This window comes from Panthera tigris, chromosome A3, assembly GCF_018350195.1.
Source record: "Panthera tigris isolate Pti1 chromosome A3, P.tigris_Pti1_mat1.1, whole genome shotgun sequence".
In the NCBI taxonomy this organism is placed as follows: domain Eukaryota; kingdom Metazoa; phylum Chordata; class Mammalia; order Carnivora; family Felidae; genus Panthera; species Panthera tigris.
The window spans coordinates 45749768-45770343 of record NC_056662.1 but is presented as its reverse complement, the minus strand read 5'-3'; the positions used below and the strand labels follow the sequence as shown (position 1 = coordinate 45770343).

Genomic DNA, 20576 nt, shown 5'->3' with positions numbered 1-20576 from the left:
CTGTACAGCTTGCTGAGGTAAGTGGTGTCACTGGCTGGAGTTTCAAAGATTGCTGCCTGCATTCAGCTTTGGACTCAGGGTGACTCCCAATGGTGCTCCCATCTTTCCCAACTGTAGCTACATGATCTGCTCTTCTGTGCCCTCACAGACTGTTCTCTAAAGGCATTCCTTATCCATTTCAAAATGCTCTCAATATAAAAGTATGGATTCTCCCTTTCAAATTCCTCCCTCTCACATTTGGCTATATCATCAAATCAATAATTAAGTAAAAAAGCATCAATGTGAAAATAAAAGGAAAACTTCTATTATTTCCTTTTTTCTATTGGGAAGGCAAAATTCCCTACTTTGTCCATCACTTTTACTTTCTCTGTAAAATCTCTGAACAGCAAAGAGATTTACAATGTTTATAATAATTACTTTTTGAATGTTAAGTATTCTACTTGAAAACTAAGAAAGAAAAAAAAAAACTGTAGTGCTGTAGCTAAAACGTGCTATTGTTTGAGCACATCTACTTCCAGATCTTGGTTTCTAAATACCCTTCCCCACTAAAAGGAACCACAGCTCCTTGGAAAAGAGGCTAATTCCATGTCTGAGGCAGCGGTGTACAAAGTAAACCTGGAACATGTTGTGCCCCAAAGCAAAGAAGGCTCAGGATTAATGAGGTCAGGCCAAAAGGACACAGAAGCCAATTTGAAGAGACACTCCCAAGCAAAATTTGGAGAAATACAAACAACAAAAATAATAACTACAGTAATTGATAATATACTAAGTAAAAATTTGTAAGTCTATGGTGATACTTAAAAAAAGAGAAAGAGGAGAGAAAAGAAAGAAAGCTCTTCTTTATAGAACAATTTAAGCTAATAAAGAGGAAGATTAAATTAGAAAATCCCCATTCCACAACCTCCACCACACTGATTCAAGCATCACTAACAGATCCTAAAACCACTAAGTAAAAGGCTATTTAGAAACAAGATGTTCCCAAGATGTCAAACTATCACTCCACAGATTATATGCTCAGTTGCAAATGGAAAAAAAGGTCCTTATAAGAGAGATCTAGAGCTTGCCATCTTAAGCAATGCATCAAACTCAACCTCACTCAGGTCAGACCACCTGACATCACGACTCATAAGCCTCCTGATGGGATACAGTAGGACGTATGTAACCTCAGCTGTGATTATTTAAATTTAACCAATTAAAATTAACAAAATTAAAAGTTCAGTCCTTAGTGTCACAGCCACATTTTAAGTGCTCAGTAGTCATGTGTGGCTAGTGGCTACTAAATTAGCACCAGTATAGATCGGGAACATTTCTATCACTACAGAAAGTTCTATTGGGCAGTGCTGGTCTAATCCAAATTTCCAGTTAAATTATACCTCAAAGAAATAACCAAATTCTGAATGTGAGTCATTATACAGGCAACTAAATTGCCTTCTTCAAAAAGCCAGTGTCATGAAAAAAAAAAAAAAAAAAGGAAGAGTGGTAGGACACTAAATTTGATTTAGAGACCAAAAAACCAAAATAGCAAATGTAATGTGAACCCTAGTTGGCTCCTGGTCTGGAAAAATAAAGAAAATTTTGGGAGGAACTGGGGAAATTTAAATATCAGATAGATATTAAGTGGTATTATGAAATCATTATTAATTTTCTTGGGTGTGATAATAGTAGTGTGATTGTGTAGGAGACTGTCTGTGTTCTTAGGAGATCCACACTTAAGTATTTAGGGGAGAACTGTTATGGTGTCCACAGCATACTTTCAACAGCTCAGGAAAAAATGTACACACACACACACACACACACACACACACACACACACAAAGCAAATATACCAAAATATTTACAACTACTGTATCTGGGTACAGAATATGTGAGTTATCTTAGTCCATTCAGGCTGCTATAACAAAATATCCCTGACTGGGTGGCTTATAAACATCAGAAATGTACTGCTCACAATTCTGGAGGCTGGAAAGTCCAAGATCAAGGTACCAGTGTGGTCACCTTCTGGTGAGGGCCTCTTTCCTCATTCAGAGCCAGTACCTTCTCACTGCATCCCTACCTGGTAGAAGTGCTCCAGAGCCTGTTTTAGAAGGCACTAATCTCATCCATGAGAGCTCCACCCTCATGACACAAGCCCCTCTCAAAGGCCCCTGGTATGAACACCATCACATTTGGTTAGGATTTGGTTAGGGTTAGGATTTCAAGATACGAATTTCAGGACACAAACATTCAGACCACTGCATAGTATTTTCATTTTCCTGTGTACCTGAAATAAAGCCTCAGTGGGGGAAATTGCTAGAGGAAAAAAAAAAAGTAATTAAAGGCAACTTCTTCTATAACCAGTATTTTGTTGGGTTAACATGAGCAACAACCCTTGGCCAGCACAACTGCTTAGAGAAAAAAGGCCTAGCCCTCCTCACTGGGCATAATCTGTGGAGGAGAAGGTTGCCCAGCACCTTAAAGGAACGAGATGCCATAATCAGAGAGGGCTGCAGAAAGCAGTTGCTCTGGGTCACACAGATGAGGAGTATGAAGGTGAATTCCGTGGGGCCAGTTCTACCCTCAGTGTTTCCCAACACACTGCCTGATGGGAACAGAGGAGCCCAGGGAAAAAACCCATTAAAGAAGGAAACGGTCTCTGGAGAGAACCCTAATGCTGCTCAAATTCAGTCATGAAGCCACCAAATACCACGTGCCAGGTAGTAACTAGTGCCCATGTCTGTTACAAGTTAATTATTTGTGCAGTATAACAAAGTACAGATATTCCATTAATTCCTCAACTAAAGTAGAATCTAAGAAAATTCAATTTCAAGTTCCCTGATCAAAATTTGGCCACATGGTAAATCACAGAGAAAATGAGCAATTCTCTTATGGATGAACAACTGAACATTAATGACCACCACTGATCTGAAACTTAGTGCTCGTTACTTCCTTCCAATTTTAGCAAAAGAAAGAGAGATAAAGAGAAATATAGTGAAAAACAAGATGTTACCTTTAGTTCCTGAAGCTTCTCTGTATTTGTAGTAAAGTGTCCAACATGAGCTTGGACATGCTCAAATCGCTTTAAATATTCTCGGTTTCGAGTACGAGCCTTCTTTTCTGATTCACATATTTCCTTCAGATATCTCTTTAGTTTCACATACTTCAGCTTAACTCTAGAAAAATAAAAGCAGATTTTTAAATTATGCAGTTAAACACTAACAAATCAAAGAAAGAGATTTTTCTCAAACAAAATTGTTAATGAGACAATGTATTCTGAGATACTTTACCTAACTAAACACTGAAAGCTAAAGAGCAGAATGTACACACATTTTTAGAAGAAATTAATGCAACATCACTGAGTATCACATCCAGGCATAACTCTCCTGAGAAATGTATACAAGACTACATTATAACATTCACACAATAAAGATTTATATGGATTTCTTTCTCAATATTAAATGTGGTTTCAAGAGCGGTGGCTATGTGGCCATGGTCGGATGAATAGTCCATTAGCATTCTTTTTATGACAGACAATTTCAGAACTATCTGCTCATATGGAAATAGAATCAAACTACAAACCACAATCCATAAACATTGAGAAATTCTAAAATTTAAAATACCCAAAAAGTTCTCCTTTAGATAATATTAAAATTTTATTAGGAACTGCAACAACCTACTATATTTTAAAATATTTTATGATAATATATAGGCTGTGACTCTACTCAAATTGTGAACAAAACCTTTAGAGACTCTCATCCAAAGTGTAAAACAAAAGGCACACATTGGGGTGCTTAGGTGGCTCACTCAGTTGAGCGTCCAACTCTTGATTTTGACTCAGGTCATGATCCCGAGATCGAGGAGATTGAGCCCCGTGTCGGGCTCCACCTTGGGCATGGAGCCTGCTAAAGATTCTCTCTCTGTCTCCCTCTGCCCCTCTCCCTTGCTCCAGAGTACTTTCTCTCAAAAAATGAATGAGTGAATGAATGATGAATAAACAAATAAATGAAAAGGCACACTGAATGGCTCAAGTTGTGCAGCCCACTCTTCCCACAGAACCAACCCTGCATGTTCTAGCTCTTTCTTCTTCACAAATTTTACATCATAAGAGTACGTGATATGAAGCATTTCTATTGTTAGTTCAATAAAATAATTCAACATTTTTATTATCTAATAATTCAAGTATATATTTTAATTCAAGTATAGTTAACACACTATGTAATATTAGTTTCAGGAGTATAATTCTATACATTACTCAGTGCTCACAATTTTCATGTTCTTCTATCAAGGAAAACTAAGATGAAAAGCACAAAAAAGTTCACCCTTAAAAACAGATTCGCAAACATGCTGCAGATATTAAAAATTAATCAGCAACTACTGGCACAAAAACAAACACTCATATCAATGGAACAGAATAGGGAACCCAGAAATGGACCCACAAACGTATGGCCAACTAATCTTTGACAAAGCAGGAAAGAATAGCCAATGGAATAAAGACAGTCTCTTCAGCAAGTGGTGCTGGGAAAACTGGACAATGAGATGCAGAAAAATGAACCTGGACCACTTTCTTACACCAGACACAAAAATAAACTCAAAATGGGTGAAAGACCTCAATGTCAGACAGGAAGCCATCAAAATCCTCAAGGAGAAAGCAGGCAAAAACTTCTTTCAACTTGGCCGCAGCAACTTCTTACGCAACATGCCACTGGAGGCAAGAGAAACTAAAGCAAAATGAAATATTGGGACCTCATCAAAACAAAAATCTTCTGCACAGCGAAGGAAACAATCAGCAAAACTAAAAGGCAACCAATGGAATGGGAGAAGATACTTGCAAATGCCATATCAGATAGAGGTTAGTATCCAAAATCTATAGAGAACTTCTCAAACTCAACAAATAGTCCAGTGAAGAAATGGGCAAAACACATGAATAGACACTTCTCCAAAGAAGACATCCAGATGGCCAACCGACACATGAAAAAATGCTCAATGTCACTCATCATCAGGGAAATACAAATCAAAACCACAATGAGATACCACCTTGCACCTGTCAGAATGGCTAACATTAACAACTCAGGCAACAACAGATGTTGGCAAGGATGTGGAGAAAGGATCTTTTTTGCATTGCTAGTGAGAATGCAAACTGGTGCAGCCACTCTGGAAAACAGTATGGAGGTTCCTCAAAAAATTAAAAATAGAACTACCCTATGACCCAGCAATTGCACTAGTAGGCATTTATCCGAGGGACACAGGTATGGTGCTTTGAAGCACCCCAATGTTTATAGCAGCATTATCGACAATAGCCTAAGTACAGAAAGAGCCCAATGTCCATTGATGGATGAATGGATAAAAAAGTGTATGTATGTGTGTGTGTGTATATACACACATATATATACATATATATATATACACACACATACATACACACACACACACACAATGAAGTATTACTCGGCAATCAAAAAGAATGAAATCTTGTCATTTGCAACTACGTGGATGGAACTAGAGGGCATTATGCTAAGCAAAATTAGTCAGAGAAAGACAAATATCATATGACTTCACTCATATGAGGACTTTAAGATACAAAACAGATGAATATAAGGGAAAGGAAGCAAAAATAATATAAAAACAGGGAGGGAGACAAAACATAAGAGACTCTTAAATATGGAGAACAGAGGTTTACTGGAGGGGTTGTGGGAGGGGGGATGGGCTAAATGGGTAAGGGGCATTAAGGAAACTACACCTAAATCATTGTTGCACTATATGCTAACTAACTTAGATGTAAATTTAAAAAATAAAATAAATTTTAAAAAAAGAAATAAGGAAATGGAAAAAAAATTCATTAGCAATAGACCTTAAACCTCTACACCTAAGCCAAAAATTTTCAAGAAATTCTTTATAATGCTAATAATTTTGTGCTTTTGACCTTGGTTGGCTGTCCCCATTTTTCCTTCTGAAACAAAAAAAACTTAAAACTGGTTTTATTGTTGCCCATGTCTGCCACTTTCGACGCTGAGCGACAATAATGGAGGTGGAACCTAACATACTGTCTTCCACATGCAGGCACCTGGTGAAGTTGCTGGTGGTGGCCAGTGTCCAGCTGGAGTACATACAATAGTAACCATGCCTTCTCCACCCAAAGTCTAGTTTCATTCCTGCCCACATGAACCTTCAAAGCTCACCACTTCAGTCATCCACCCACTCGTTCAGTCATTCATATGTGCAGTACTGTGAATAGGAAAGCCACTCACTAGTCAACAGGGAAAACAAAAAATTAGATGAGTCCAATGCAGTGTGATAAATGCTAAGAGGGAAAACTGCCAGGGACTCTTACAGAGTGGGCAATCTGACCCAGTTGAAGGGGTCAGGAAGGCCTTCCCAACAGAAATTAATTTTTAGTTTAGACATGAAGGGTGGGTGAGAATTAAACCCAAAACTGGGGAAAGCAAGGGTGAGAAGATGAGGGGAAACACTCAGTCAGGGGAAATAGTATGTTGGAAAGCTTAAAGGCAATAATTAAGAAGAATAACAGTAATACTGATTTTAAAAATAGCAACAAATAATAAATTATTGACTCTTACACAGGGCCAGATACTGCTTTAAGGCTCTGTTAAGTCCTCATAGCTACCATTATCCCCATTTGACAGATAAAGGAATGGAGGTACAGAATGTTGAAGTAATTATCCTAATGGCACATGGCTAACTGCTGGTGGGGCTCAGACTGAACAGAAGTCCCTGGTAACAAAACCCACCTGCTTACATGATACTACGAAAGTCCTTGTCATGCTTCAGACACTGAAGATTCTGTGTAACATGTTAGTGGAGGCTGATGAAAGAGGGTGATGATGAAAATGAACCAGGGGAAGATAATGGAGGGTCTGGTAAGCTGTTGTTCCGGATACTTCTCAGGCCCTCCTTACATCCTCCTGGCCCAGCATTTCCTCTCCAGCCATGGTAGCACCTGGTATCTTGCTTTTCCAGGGCTGCTTCTCTGTGTTTGCAGCATGGATGTGAGAAGGAGTTAACATCTCCCTGGTGGCCCTATCCAATGTGGGATTACGGATAGGTAAATGGCCCCCCTTCCTTCTCTTGAGTGAACACTTGTGAGGAGCAGAGAGGCAATCTACATGGCTCCTCTGAAGATCTAAAAGGGTGGAGCCCCAGGTGCCCACAGCAGTGACCAGCTCCTATTTCATTCTTCCCAGCCCTGCTTGCCAGTTTTATGTGACCACTTCCTAAAATAAACTACCATCTACATACAAACCCTTATCTCAGACTCTGCCTTCTCGGGGGGAAACCAGGTTGAAACAGCCATGTTAGACAGTTTGGATTTTATCCTGTTGGGCAGTCAAAGAAAGGATATTTTTTAGCAAATCATACCCTCTGTCTTCTAGGAAACAAGAGGGGAACAGACTCAGCAAACTGACAGCTTGCTAAAAGTCTCCAGTCTCTTCTTACCTCCCCCTTCCCATCACCATTATGCCAGGAAGCCGCCCCCAAACAGGCTGCAGGAAAAGTCTACACTCCATTGGCCACCCTCTTGGCTGCAGTCTAGAAAACTGGCAGCTGCCACAGATGCTCTCAGACTTGGGCCCACTTCTGAGGCCATGGCATCCATAACACTGCTATTCCTTACACTATTTTACTGGCTTCTTGTCTCTTCTAGAACTACTGGGGACATATCAATGTCCACCATGACTGGTATCCTTGGAAGTACACTCAATCCTAAAACCAAAGAATAATTTTGCATAGGAGGAAATAAATGGACCCGATGGGTGATTTGGTTTTAAATCTCTCTTCTGGATGAGGTGTTTTCATTTCTCACTCATCTTATGATGTGGCTAAATCACAAAATTAATGCTATCATAGCCAGAAATTTTTCATATGAATAATATTGGAGGTAATACCACACATTTGGCTTAAGGATGAAGTTCAATTTACATAAAATAGAATTAAAAATATTAAAAGTTGGCTCTTCAGATTAAGTAACCTGGAAAGGACAACATTTATATTATCCATTGCTCATAATAATTTTCACAGGCATTGTCAAATATCCATGAACAAATGAGACATCACGTAACCCTGCCTTCAACAGTTTGTTGAAAGGTCAGCTATAGTCATTATGCCTTAATCATTACACAGGCTCAATGTGTTTAAATTGTGATCAAAAAGATAAAGACTATGATGCATCTTATTCCTCAGACATTTAAGCAAAATAGATTCTGAAATACCACGAATACCAAATAGCGAAAATAAAATCATCTTACACAAAATTTAGCCAAATTTATTCCTACATTTGATAGTGATTATATTAAATTTCAGTATTTACTTGAAATGATTACATATTAGACATAAGAGAATGGTAAAAGTACTGCAATTATGGTATCTGTAACATACATTAGGGTTACACTTTTTTGATTAACATATGCCAATTGGTTTAAAAACTGTTCCCACTATCACATCTTACCTGCATACATCAGACTGATTATATTCATAAAGTTTCTTTTCCAGGTCCAGTCTCTTTTTTTCACTATAAAATAGAAAGAAAACACTTTATGAATAAATTACACTGATAAGTAATAAGCAGCTGGATTTAGAACATGATCTCTTTTGAAATTACACCTTTGTGAGAATGCATCTCTGGACTAAGAAGCAGAAAATGCCAGCTGATTGAAACTCAAGTCACAAAAACATTTGGTAGTCACCATGGGAGTCTAGAAAGCAAAACGATACCAATATGAAGTAAAAAGAACAAGATTTTCAAAGTAAATGGGGGAAATGCACTAAGAAAAGGCTGGAAGGTAGATTCATTCATTCAATAAGAATTTCTTGAGTTCCATGATGAGCCAGGCACTGTTCTAGTCCTGAAGACTAACATGGGGAACAAGACAACCAAGGCCTCTGCTGTCAAGCAGCTGACATTCTAGTCCTCACCTGGACCATTGTTTTAATGTTTATTTATTTATTTTGAGAGAGAGAGAGAGAGAGAGAGAGAGAGAGAGAGAGAGAGAAGGGGAGGGGCAGAGAGAGAGAGGGAAAAAGAGAATCCCAAGCAGGCTTTGCACTGTCAGCACGGAGCCAAATGCAGGGCTTGAACCCACAAACCATGAAATCATGACCTAGGCCAAAACCGAGTTGGAGGCTTAACCACTGAGCCACCCAAGTGCCCTGAATTTGTTTTTGTATTTGTTTTTTTTTGAGAGAGAGAGAAGTGGGGAAGGACAGACAATAAGAAACATGAATACATAAAATATAATATGGCCAGATTTCTCTGGACAGTGGCATATGCATGATAGGGGTCCCGCCAGGTCAAGACACCACACTTCCACAAATCCACTTTGGAGTGAAGATTGGTGGCTTGCTCTACTCCCAACCAGACTTGGGTAGAGCCATGTCTCTGAAAAGTAGGCCCAACCCCATTCACATTTAATAAAGATCAAGTCCCCTAACACAATTACTTCAAATTTGGAGGAATTTCTTTCTATATCTTTGTAACATCATGATCTGTCACTGACTGCCATTCCATAGAGCTACTCCACTAAAGATTTATTAGCTTGTGTTGTTCAGGTGACTGCTGGCAGTAAGCTAGAGGACAGACCTTACTCTGCACACCTATATGCCCAAGCCTGATAAGAGGAAGGGAAACTGGGCAGCAGACAAGGTGGCAATAGCCAAAGCCAAGGGGCTACGGGGTAAAGCTGCTGAACAGGACTAGCCATCCCAATCCCAGAAAGAACCCTTGGGGGGTTTGACCATGGGGGGTTCTGTTCTACCACCAACATACCAGCTTCCACTGAAGCCAAATTGCTAATCTAAATTAATACTAACTAAAGGCCAAAAGAGAAATCACATAATGTCTGCAAGAAAAATGCCAAGAAAAAAAAAAAAAAAAAGACTGTGAATCAAAGACATATCCAAACAGAAGGTGACCTCAGCTGGCCTGCTAAGGGAAAGGGGCTGAGCCCACATTCCATTTTGGAACTCTTAATTATTAGTTTCCGTTTTCCTTCAGATATATTTTCCCTCCTAAAAAAAAAATCTCAAAAGTTACTCTGTTAGTTGCATTATAAGTAAATGTCTTTGCTTAGCATAATCTAGAATGGAAACTTCCATTTAACCAAATTCTGTTAATGGGAAAATGGGGTCCAAAATCCAAACACTGAATCTTGGCTTGGGCAACACAATCTATCTTTTTTTTTAATGTTTGTTTATTTTTGAGAGAGAGACAAAGCATGAGTGAGGGAGGAGCAGAGAGAGAGGGAGACACAGAATCCAAAGCAGAGTCCAGGCTCTGAGCTGTCAGCACAGAGCCCAAGGTGGGGCTCAAACCCACAAACCATGAGATCATGACCTGAGCCGAAATTGGACGCTTAACCGACTGAGCCACCCAGGCACCCCACAATCTATTCCTTAATTGGGGTATGCCCATGCCTAAAAAGAAAAAAAAGATTACAAGGAAAAAATTCAGAGACACCATTTTTTTAAGTAGTAGCTCCACACAGATCTTTACTTTCTCATCTTCTAAGAGTGAACTTAGAAAAGAAATGAAGGAAATATGATATAAGTGCTTCCATGTTAGAAATTTTTATTAGTCGCTTTTTCCTCTTCTAAGATTTCATGCTCAACACTTAGCTCATATAGAATGAATGACTGGACAGTCAGCTAGCTGTCACTAAATTACAAAGACAGAAAGACCCTAAGTGTATCTATGACCTTGTGCCCCTGATGTCATGCTTCATTTCTATGCTATTTTTGTCAAGAAACGAGATCAGAGTCTGGTCATGAGGAACCATCAGATGGACCCAGCTTGAGGATCACCCTCTGGAATGAAAGTTGTACTCTATGAAACTTTCAGGAACACAAGACAGGGAATGACTAAGGAATAGCTCCAGACTGGGTCTGGGGAGACTAAAGAGACATGGCAACATGGGTGCACAGATGGGAGCCTGGACCATTAAAGGAAAAACACAGCCTTGGGACAGTTGGCAAAATGGACACATGGTGAAATTTTATTGGAGTCTGGGTACTGGTATCAATCAGTGTTGATTTTCTTACTGGGAGAGTTATAGGGTAATCATGTAAGGGAGCATCCCTTTTTGGAAATAGACAATTTTTAGGAGTAATAGGGCATCATTTCTGTAGTTCTCAAATGGTTCAGAAAAGACTAATGATTTTAAACAGGTTGATAGACAAAATAGAAAAAAATGGAATACAATGTTAAGAGTTGGGGAATCTGGGTGAGGGGAATACTAGACACCTGCAACTTTTTTTGTAAGCTTGAATTTAATTCAAAATAATTTTGAGGTGCCTGGGTGGCTCAGTCAGTTAAGTGTCCGACATCAGCTCAGGTCATGATCTCACAGTCCAGGGGTTCAAGACCCACATCAGGCTCTATGCTGAGAGCAGAGAGCCTGGAGCCTGCTTTGGATTCTGTGTCTCCCTCTTTCTCTCTGTCTCTCTCTCTCTCTCTCTCAAAAATAAATAAACATTAAAAAAATTAAAAATAAAAATAATTTTAAAAATTCACCTATGACCTCTAGTGAAAAAGGACCACAGCCTTTTTGGGAATCCATAATCTCCTGTGCAGCAAGTTCTTTTTAATCACAAAGATAAAACTTCTTTGTTCCTGCTCTGTCTTTAGTACATACAGACATCTGCAGGTCACACTTCTCTATTATGCCACTTCATATGGTGAAAAATCGCAAACACTTTCTGGCCTTACGCTCCAGACAACATAATGCTAGTCTCATTAACTCTTAATCACAGGCCCTTTCCCCAACCTCCTCACCACACTGCAGAGCTTCAGAATGCTGTCCTTCATTTCTAGTTTAAATTTAAGACGTAAAACAAAACATCTCCCTCAATAAAAAGCCACAGAGGGACGCCTGGGTGGCTCAGTCAGTTAAGCATCTGACTACGGCTCAGGTCATGATCTCACAGTTTGTGGGTTTGCGCCCGTGTCGGGCTCTGTGCTGACAGCTCAGAGCCGGGAGCCTGCTTCGGATTCTGTGTCCCTTTCTCTCTGCCCCTCCCCCTCTTTTGCTCTTTCTCTTTCAAAAACAAATAAACATTAAAAAAAAATTTTTTTAAGCCAGAGAAAGGTTTACAGGGAGGATCTCTTGCAACCCTTACATACTAAATCTTTATTTCAGAATATCTGAAACACCAGCCCTGGGATGTGTATCCATAGCCTATGGTTTCCGTCACCTGCACCCCTCACCTGGACCATTGTTTTAATGTTTGTTTATTTTGAGAGAGAGAGAGAGAGAGCGCAGGGGAGGGGCAGAGAGAGAGGGGAAAGAGAGAATCCCAAGCAGGCTCTGGGATTGGGCTCATGGAGCCCAATGCAGGGCTTGAACCCATGAACCATGAGATCATGACCTAGGCCAAAACCGAGTTGGAGGCTTAACCACTGAGCAACCCAGGTGCTCTGTTTTTTGTTTTTGTTTTTGTTTTTGTTTTTTGAGAGAGAGAGCTCACACAGGAGGGGAGGGGCAGAGGGAGAGAATCCTAAGCAGGCTGCAGGTTCAGCACAGAACCCCAAGATGGAGCTTGATACTACAACTGTGATATCATGACCTGAGCCAAAATCAAGAGTCAGATGCTCAATCAGCTGAGCCACCCAGGTGCCCCTGGACCATTCAAAGGTTAACACAGCTGGGTGGTCTTTACAGCAGAGCCACATGGTTCCCTTTTCTCCTTTTAAGCCACTTTTTATTCTGTTTTTGCCTCAACACCAACTTCAGCTTTACTCAACTAATACCTTAGAATCAATTTCTGGACCATTATGATATCTCACTCTGAATCAATACTGGCATTGAAAGAACTGGGGCTGGTTAATGGGCCTTTTAAAGGGATGTTTTTATATAATTATAAGAGTCAATTCCACTCACATGTTTCTACCGTGCTCGTGGCACTACACACACGGTAATGAGTCACTCCAGCAGGCTCTTTAAGATTCTATGACTGATTTCACCACAGTGCAGAGAAAACACCATATACAAAGAGGAAAAAATTAAGACTATATAAGTACACCTACATGTGACTACAGCTGAGACAATCTGGGCTAGAAATATACCACTTACAAGAGAAAGGCCCAGTTATTAGAGCTAACACCACAATGTCCCAGCTCTAAGGAGGCCAGAAAAGGGCAAGTTTTGTTTTTTTTTTTTTTTAATCTCCCACCTCCAGGAAATTTCTGGACTGATAAAGCAGCTGTGATGATCCAGGGATGCAGATTTTAAAAGGACTCTGAAGTTTTACAATCCTTGCAGTCACTGAAATTGGTTAAAAACCAAAACTAAACAAAAAGCAAGTACACTCAAACAGTCAAATAGGATACAAACAATGATATTCATTACTTGTTGCTTTGCAAAACTACAGATTCCTTTTTTTTTAATGTTTATTTATTTTTCAGAGAGAGAGACAGAGAGCGCACGGGGGAGGGGCAGAGAGAGAGGGAGACACAGAATCTGAAGCAGGCTCCAGGCTCTGAGCTGTCAGCACAGAGCCCAATGCAGGGCTTGAACTCACAGATCACAAGATCATGACCTGAGCCATAGTCAGATGCTTACCTGACTGAGCTACCCAGGCACCCTGCAAAACTACAGATTTCAACTTTTTTAGTATGAAGGTAGTTACTAGAGAAAAAAAAAACCTATGGTTTTACCTTACATATAATTCAATGCTCTTCATTTCTGGTGAAGAACTAAGGTTCAGAGAAGCTGAACAAACTACTCAAGGTCACACAACTGTTCCTAGAGTAGAAACCAACTTTCCACATGTCTACTGCAGTTTCTCTGTATTCAAAGTTATTTGCCTCTGTGCTTACTATGCATTGGAGACAGTTATGGACTTTTAAAATGAAATATGAATACACACTGCAACAGATTTGTACTAAGTAAAAAAATAAATTTAAAACCTCCAAATGCAGAACCGTGAATAGGCTATAAAATCTGATTTGAATTCCTTATATAATTTCAACAGCCTCACCTTGCTTAACAGTTAAAACATTAAGTGTTAAACATAAAGTGAGTACTAATCATTACAGTTATTATACCATAAGGACTATAAGCAGCCAGGTGTTCCTAGCATGGAAGCAAAAATGATAACTCACAATGAACTTAGTTCAAAAAGAATGCCATTTGAACCAGTAACATTTTAAAATTAGAAGCTGGGCTAAGAGGGGTGCCCGGGTGGCTCAGCTGGTTAAGTGTGCTGACAGCTCAGAGTCTGCTTCAGATTCTGTGTCCCCCACTCTGTCTCTTAAAAATAAACATTAAAAAAAAAAGAAGTTGGGCTAAGAGATAACGGAAGGCCTTAGATAACTAAGCTATTCTTCTGGCAAAACAGAGTCAAAAAGCACTTTGGGTGCACTAATGTGCAGACCAGTGTCTTGTCTTTTAACTATAAGGTGTGTGCAAACATTTAATACTGTCTTTGAAATATCATACTGTTCACTTTTCCTGGTTGACTAAAAATGGTCATGATTTAGTGACAATGGGTGGCTACAGTGTTGTATATAAAACATTCATAACAGCTGGACCCTGGATGGTTGACTTTGGGATTTCTGCCATTCACTCAACAAACATTTGTCAAGTTCCTCCTCCACCTCAGCTACTCTATTATCAGCTAAAGATCCAGCTAGATATGGTTCCTGTCCTCTTGGAATTCTGCATCTCAGCAGGGAGCGAGTTACTTAAGCCACTTGTCTACAGTGCTACAAAAATATAGAGATCACATAATTTAGAGAATGGGTTGATCAATACTTGCCACATGGAAAGCACTGCAGGAAGTGATATTTTTTTTTAAGTTGGAGGTGAGGCGGTCCCCAGAGTGGGTGAGTGGCAATATGTCAGAAAGAAAAATAGGATATAGAAAAGGACTGAGGGATAAAATATGGTGAGGACAATTATGGAGGCCTGTTGTGGATGCTCTATAAATATTTGACAAGAATTAAATCTAGGATAAGATGAATATAATTCTTTTTCATAACCACTTACTCCTGCCTTTACATGTAATTATTGTTGTCATTTTAGAATTGTCACACACAAAGCTCTCCTCTTCACTGAAATGATTTTGTAACTTTTAACATTCATTAAACGCTTTGTTTATCAAGTGATCCAAATATCTATTTCCTTTCTTGTCAACTAATGAGATTTCCAACTCCAATTAATTTAGCAGCTAAATAATAGTTCCAACAACTTATCTTTTATGTGGTTATTTATAGTAAATTGCTTTATAATTTTCTCTCTGTGCTCTCAGATCTAGCTGTTTTCAGTGGCTCTCATCTTTCATGTCTTAATCAAAGTATGATGAACCCTCTGGAAGCTGGACTTCTGCTGTAAATTTCACCTCTGCTGGAAATCTGGCCAGCCTTCGCTCCTCCCCAAAATGCTTCCTGCATTTAAATGTTTCCTGCATATGTTTCTCACACACACACACAAACACACACACACTCCCCGCCTGCGTTCCTGGACTTGTCATCATTGATGCAGTGCAGCTGTCAGGGTGGGATGACAATTTGAAGAGAGACAGGGGAGGAGGCGTGTAGAAGGGGAGTAGAGAAATTCACAAGGCGTGACTGAGAGTGACAGGCAGAAGAATCCCACTCTCACTTCTAGGCACATGCAGTGATGCGGCCGCATCTTCCGGCAGAGACCTCCAATAAAGGCAGTGGGCCACGGTATTTGGTAAACTTTGTCCTCCAGGCCCCACCAGAAACTTGGGGCGGGGGGGGGGGGGGCGTCGCGGGCGGATCCGGGCCCTGGGAAACACGGCGCGGGGAGTGGCAGGGAACAGGGGTTAGGGCACCAGCTAACCCTCGGCCGGGCCCACTCCCCGCCCCCGCCCCGGGTAGGCCGTACCTGTCCCGCAGCCCGTGCTGGAGGCGGCCCAGCCTCTCGTAGTAGTCGGGGCTCGCCAGGGGCGCTGAGGATGAGAAGGCCGGGTGCATGCCACCGCCGCCGCGCTCGCTCTGCAACGCCAAGGGACTGTCGGGTGGCTGGGTTGTCCCAGGCGACGGCCCCACCATGCACCGCGGGTAAACAGGGCCTAGGCCGCCGCACAGGGGGCGGGGCGGAGGTCTGCAGGGGCGGGGCGCCGTGGATGGGCGGGACAGAGGGCCGCGGCGGGGCGGGACGGCGTGGAGGGGCGGGGGAGAGGGTGGGGTAGGAGGCGGGGCCTCTTTTAAGGCTGCGCAGGTCGGCTCCGAAGGGACTGGCCTGTGTCCAGGCAGGACGCGGCGTGGCCGCAGTGCCCTGGCCTCTCCGCCCGAAGTCTGCAGTCTCCCTTTCCTCTCACCCTTCAGAATTCTCCTGAGACAGACCGTAGCCCACCCCGAGGCAAGGAGCCCCTGTAAGGGACAAGTGAGAAGTGGTCCTGACTACTAACCCCCCACCTTGATAGAGGCTGGGAGGGTGGGGGCACCGCTGGGCGGGAGCACTTTACTTGATCTTTTTTTTTTTTTTTTTTAATATTTATTTATTTTTTAGAGAGAACGCGCGCGCGCATGAGTGGGGGAGGGGCGGACAGAGGCGGACAGAGGATCCACAGCCGGCTCTGCACTAACAGCGAAGAGCTCCGTACGCTCTTCTTGTGGAACTCACAAACCCTGAGATCATGGCCTGAGACCAAGCCGGATGATGCTTAACCAACTGAGCCACCCAGGCGCCTCTCACTTGATCATTTTTGCCTTTGGCATCAGACTGCATGAATTTTCCAAAGCTCATTCTCTCCTTCCTCCCCCAGCTGTCCCTCCCTTCTTTCAGGATTTCTGAGTTCCAGGCACTGTGGTAAACTTGTTTTCCTACCACACTTAAAAGCAGAAAAAAACACTACAAAAAAGACAAAACCCAAAATACTAAGCAACTGCTCTCAGCCCTGACAGTAGAACAATCCATTGCTTGAAAGTCCATGCTGACCAAGGTTGTGGTGAATGCTGATGACATTATTGGTTGGTGAAGAGGGAAAAGTTGCTAACTAGGTGCTCATGAAGCAGGCATTTGTTTGTGTAGACCAAGCTCGGTGTACAAACGCCCTGGTGAATCCTTCCTCATGGATTCTGGACCCAGACTCCTGGGCTTGAATCTCCTCTTCCTCTGCCCAGCTGTGTGACTGCTGGCAAGTTACCCTCTTGATGCCCAGATTTCTTCTTGTAAAACAGGGAGGCTATTAGTGCAGGACCCACCTATGCTACTGTTATAATAGTTAATTAATGTGTGTGATGTTTATAAGAGGGCCCCACACATAGTAAGTTTGTATCATCATCATCATCATCATCTTGGGGGATAAGCTTCCTGCAGAAAAACAAACATAGTCTAAACCCACAGTGCAGAAGAAAAGGAACTACTACAGTATAGAGTTTCTTTACTCTCTTATTCTTCACTTGGCTTCTTTTCTTAGTCATTAATTTCACTTATTCTTAGGTGTGACTTAAGCTAGTAAGACAGATGGACCACTTAAAGGTTGGCAGTATAAAATTATGATGTTACTCAGCCTTCTCTTTGTATTTGCCAGGTCTAGGGCAAGAGTACATGGAGGCCTGTGTACTGTCTCTTGAAGTATTAATTGTAACTCATGATGACAGGTTATAGATAAACTATATTCTCTCCTCCAACCTTGACCAATGTACCTTCATAAGAACCTGGGAAGTCACAGGGGAATTTAGTTCTGTGACTCATTCCCCAACTTACCCTCTTATTTATCACCCCCAGGCTCAGTCCTGCACTGTGAGGGGCTCCCTGTACGGGCAGTAATGTGTCTCCCTCACTCCAGTCCACAAGTCCCAGATCTATCGTCATTCCAACCTTAGTCTCTTCTTGGCCATGCATCAAGCCTGATGGTGAGCACACCAGTGATAGTCACCCTCACAGGAAGGATCCAAGAAAGAGGTCTTTAAAGGCCTTGGAAAGTTAGGCCCCTTTGAACAAAGAATGTTGGTGTTGTAGGGACCTGAAATGTGTTCTGGAAGGGTGTGTGTATGTGTGATCTTCAGGCAAGCATGTACCCTGGCCTCGGGGCCTCTTTGCTTTGTATGGAGTAGCATGGCCAAAAAAGAGCCAAAACAGCCTATGTAATACACAGAAGCTAGGGCAGAGGCCCTCTTACCTGGGTCTAAGATTAGTACTAACATTCCATTTTTTAGTTGTTGTATGAAATCATTACACCAAATTGATTCTATGGTCATGTACAAACGTTTATTTTGCTGATTTCAACGCAAACTACATTTTGCCACCACTCTGGGAAAAAAAATGCATATTTTTAGCATATTTTATTTAGGTTCACTTTCACCCAGGTAAGTTTTTAGAGGGAAAATATTCCTCTATTAATATAACTAATTATTTTCAGCAAATATACAGAGTAAGCAGATGAAGCAGTCACTTAGCATCTCAAATTTTTATTAGGCCATTTTAGGGGAGCCTAAAATTAAATATAATTAAACAGTAAATAGATATTTCAAAATAATTACAATTTGCATTTTATGGTTGGATTTATTAATGACATATGACAAATCTAGATGCAGGACCTCCTTTATTAACAATAGCACATAGCAAACTAAGTGAATATTTCTAGAGTATTTATGCCAAAATTATGCATTCTAAATGGTGACACTTTTAATAAAATGCAGTGTTCTTCACTTTGAATATTTAATTTGCCGGAGCACTGTCTTTTAATATTGTTCTTAAATCCCTTTACATTAGCAGAGGTGATTTCTGTAAGCAGCTCTCTTTTACTTACCTGGCCTACAGGCCAGCAAGTCTGCCTAGGTGGGCAAGGCTTCCTATAAGCTACACAATGTCGTAGGTGGAAGTTAGAGAGAATCTAGTCACCCCTTTATTTTTTAGAGGAAGAAAAGGATTCAGGGCAGGTAAGGGACTTGGCCAAGGTCACACAGCTGGCAATCTGTGTTATACCAGTGAATTGTTCTAAATATGGGTCCCCTGGAGCCCCACTAAGCAAACAGCAAGGAAAGCCAGTGTGTCAGTCCTGTAGTCATGGATCTTAGGGTGACCCAAATTAAACTGCTGCTTTTGTAAGCTCAAAAGCAGATTAACAAATAGAAAATTGGTTTTGGAAATACGTTGAAATTAGAATTGGACAATTTAAAGTTTACGTTTTTAAATGCCATTTTAAAAATGGATCCCGTATATTTGAGTCGATAACTGTTTGAATATTATGTTTGTTTGCTAGGGCTGCCATACTAAAGTACCCCACATGGGTACTTTAAACAACAAAATTTTATTGTGTCACAGTTCTGGAAGCCATAAGTCTGAGATCAAGGTGTCAGCAGGGTTGGTTCCTTCTGAGAGCTGTGAGGGGGAATCTGTTCCATGCCTCTCACCAAGCTTCCAGGGGTTTGCTGGCAATCTTTGCCATTCCTTGGCTCATAGATGTATCACCCCAGTCTACCTTCATGTTCACATAGTGCTCTCCCTGTGGACACGCACATCTCTGAATGTCTCCTTTTATAAGGACACTAGTCATACTGGATTAGGAACCCACCTTCCTCCAGCATGACCTCATCTTAACTAATTACATCTGCAATGACCTTAGTTCCAAGTAAGGTCACACTCTGAGGTATTGGAAATTAGGACATCAACATGTGAATTTGGGTGGGAGTTGGAGGAGAAGCAACTAAACCTACCACAAACAGGAGCATGGAAAAGTATTTCATTATGTGCAATCACTATGCAAATATTAGACCTTGTGTCCTATGCTATGAGAAAATTCAGTTTGTGAGAAAAGATGACTCCAAAGTGGAAAGTAAGAGAAAAAAAAGAAGAGAAGGTAGGAGAAAAGACTATCACATACATGTGTGGATGCAACCCCTCCAGCCACTGAGCATTTACACTGATATAAGCATTTATTGCCTCGTTTAAACCCCGTGAGTGAGGGTTCTTTGAGGGCTCCACAAATTTAAACAACAGGCCTAAGATTATGCTGCCAGTGTCTTCTTGGCCAGCTAGCAGTAAGTAGTGCTAGAATTCCAACACAAACCTTTTCCAATTCCAAAGTCTTTTCTTAACCTCCATTCTACATGGCCTTGAAACTCACCATTTTCTATTCATCAATACCTACTGATATTTTTTATTTTCCAGTATTAGATGTGTAAAATATAATGTATGCAGGAGGGTTTTCACATATACATGGTTCATTTGTTTGGGGGAATAGTAATTATATACTGACATAGAATGCATTTTTCTACATGCTGTGATATAGCGCTATGTGTTCACCATTCTGTTCATTTTCCTCTTTGGCACTACATTTCTCATCCTTTCTAGCAGTTTAGATGGGTCTACATGATGGAGTCTGGCCAATGAAATGTGAACAGAAATGATGCAGTCACTTCTAGGCATGACCTGCAAATATGCTATACGCTCTTCCCCAGTTTTCATTCATTGGCCGCCTACATGCAGAGATTCCAATGGAGAACTCTGTGGCTCTGGAAGAAGAGAGAATTCCTGAAAAGAGCACAGGATGTGACTTGGGCAAGCAATCAGCCTTTATTGTGTTAAGCCAGTGATATTTGGGGGTTGTTTGTTTCAGCAGCTGGCATTACTTAGCCTGATTAATACACAAGCATTCCACAGAACACTTATACAAGT

At 41.0% G+C, this 20576-nt stretch overlaps 1 protein-coding gene across 2 annotated transcripts in view; it reads right to left on the bottom strand.

Moving 5' to 3' along the window:
- The window catches only part of KIZ (kizuna centrosomal protein), a 143482-nt gene extending 127443 nt beyond the window's left edge, over nt 1-16039 (bottom strand). The window contains exons 1-3 of one of the 2 annotated variants that reach the window (XM_042980994.1): nt 15837-16039; nt 8438-8500; nt 2987-3149 (exon numbers count right to left, since the gene is read on the bottom strand). In XM_042980994.1, the coding sequence (XP_042836928.1) occupies nt 2987-3149; nt 8438-8500; nt 15837-16003 (393 nt within the window). In that variant the 5' untranslated portion in view covers nt 16004-16039. The remainder of the gene's footprint in view (nt 1-2986; nt 3150-8437; nt 8501-15836) is intronic. The other variant, XM_042980995.1, reaches the window with a different exon arrangement.
- Nucleotides 16040-20576: the final 4537 nt, after the last annotated feature.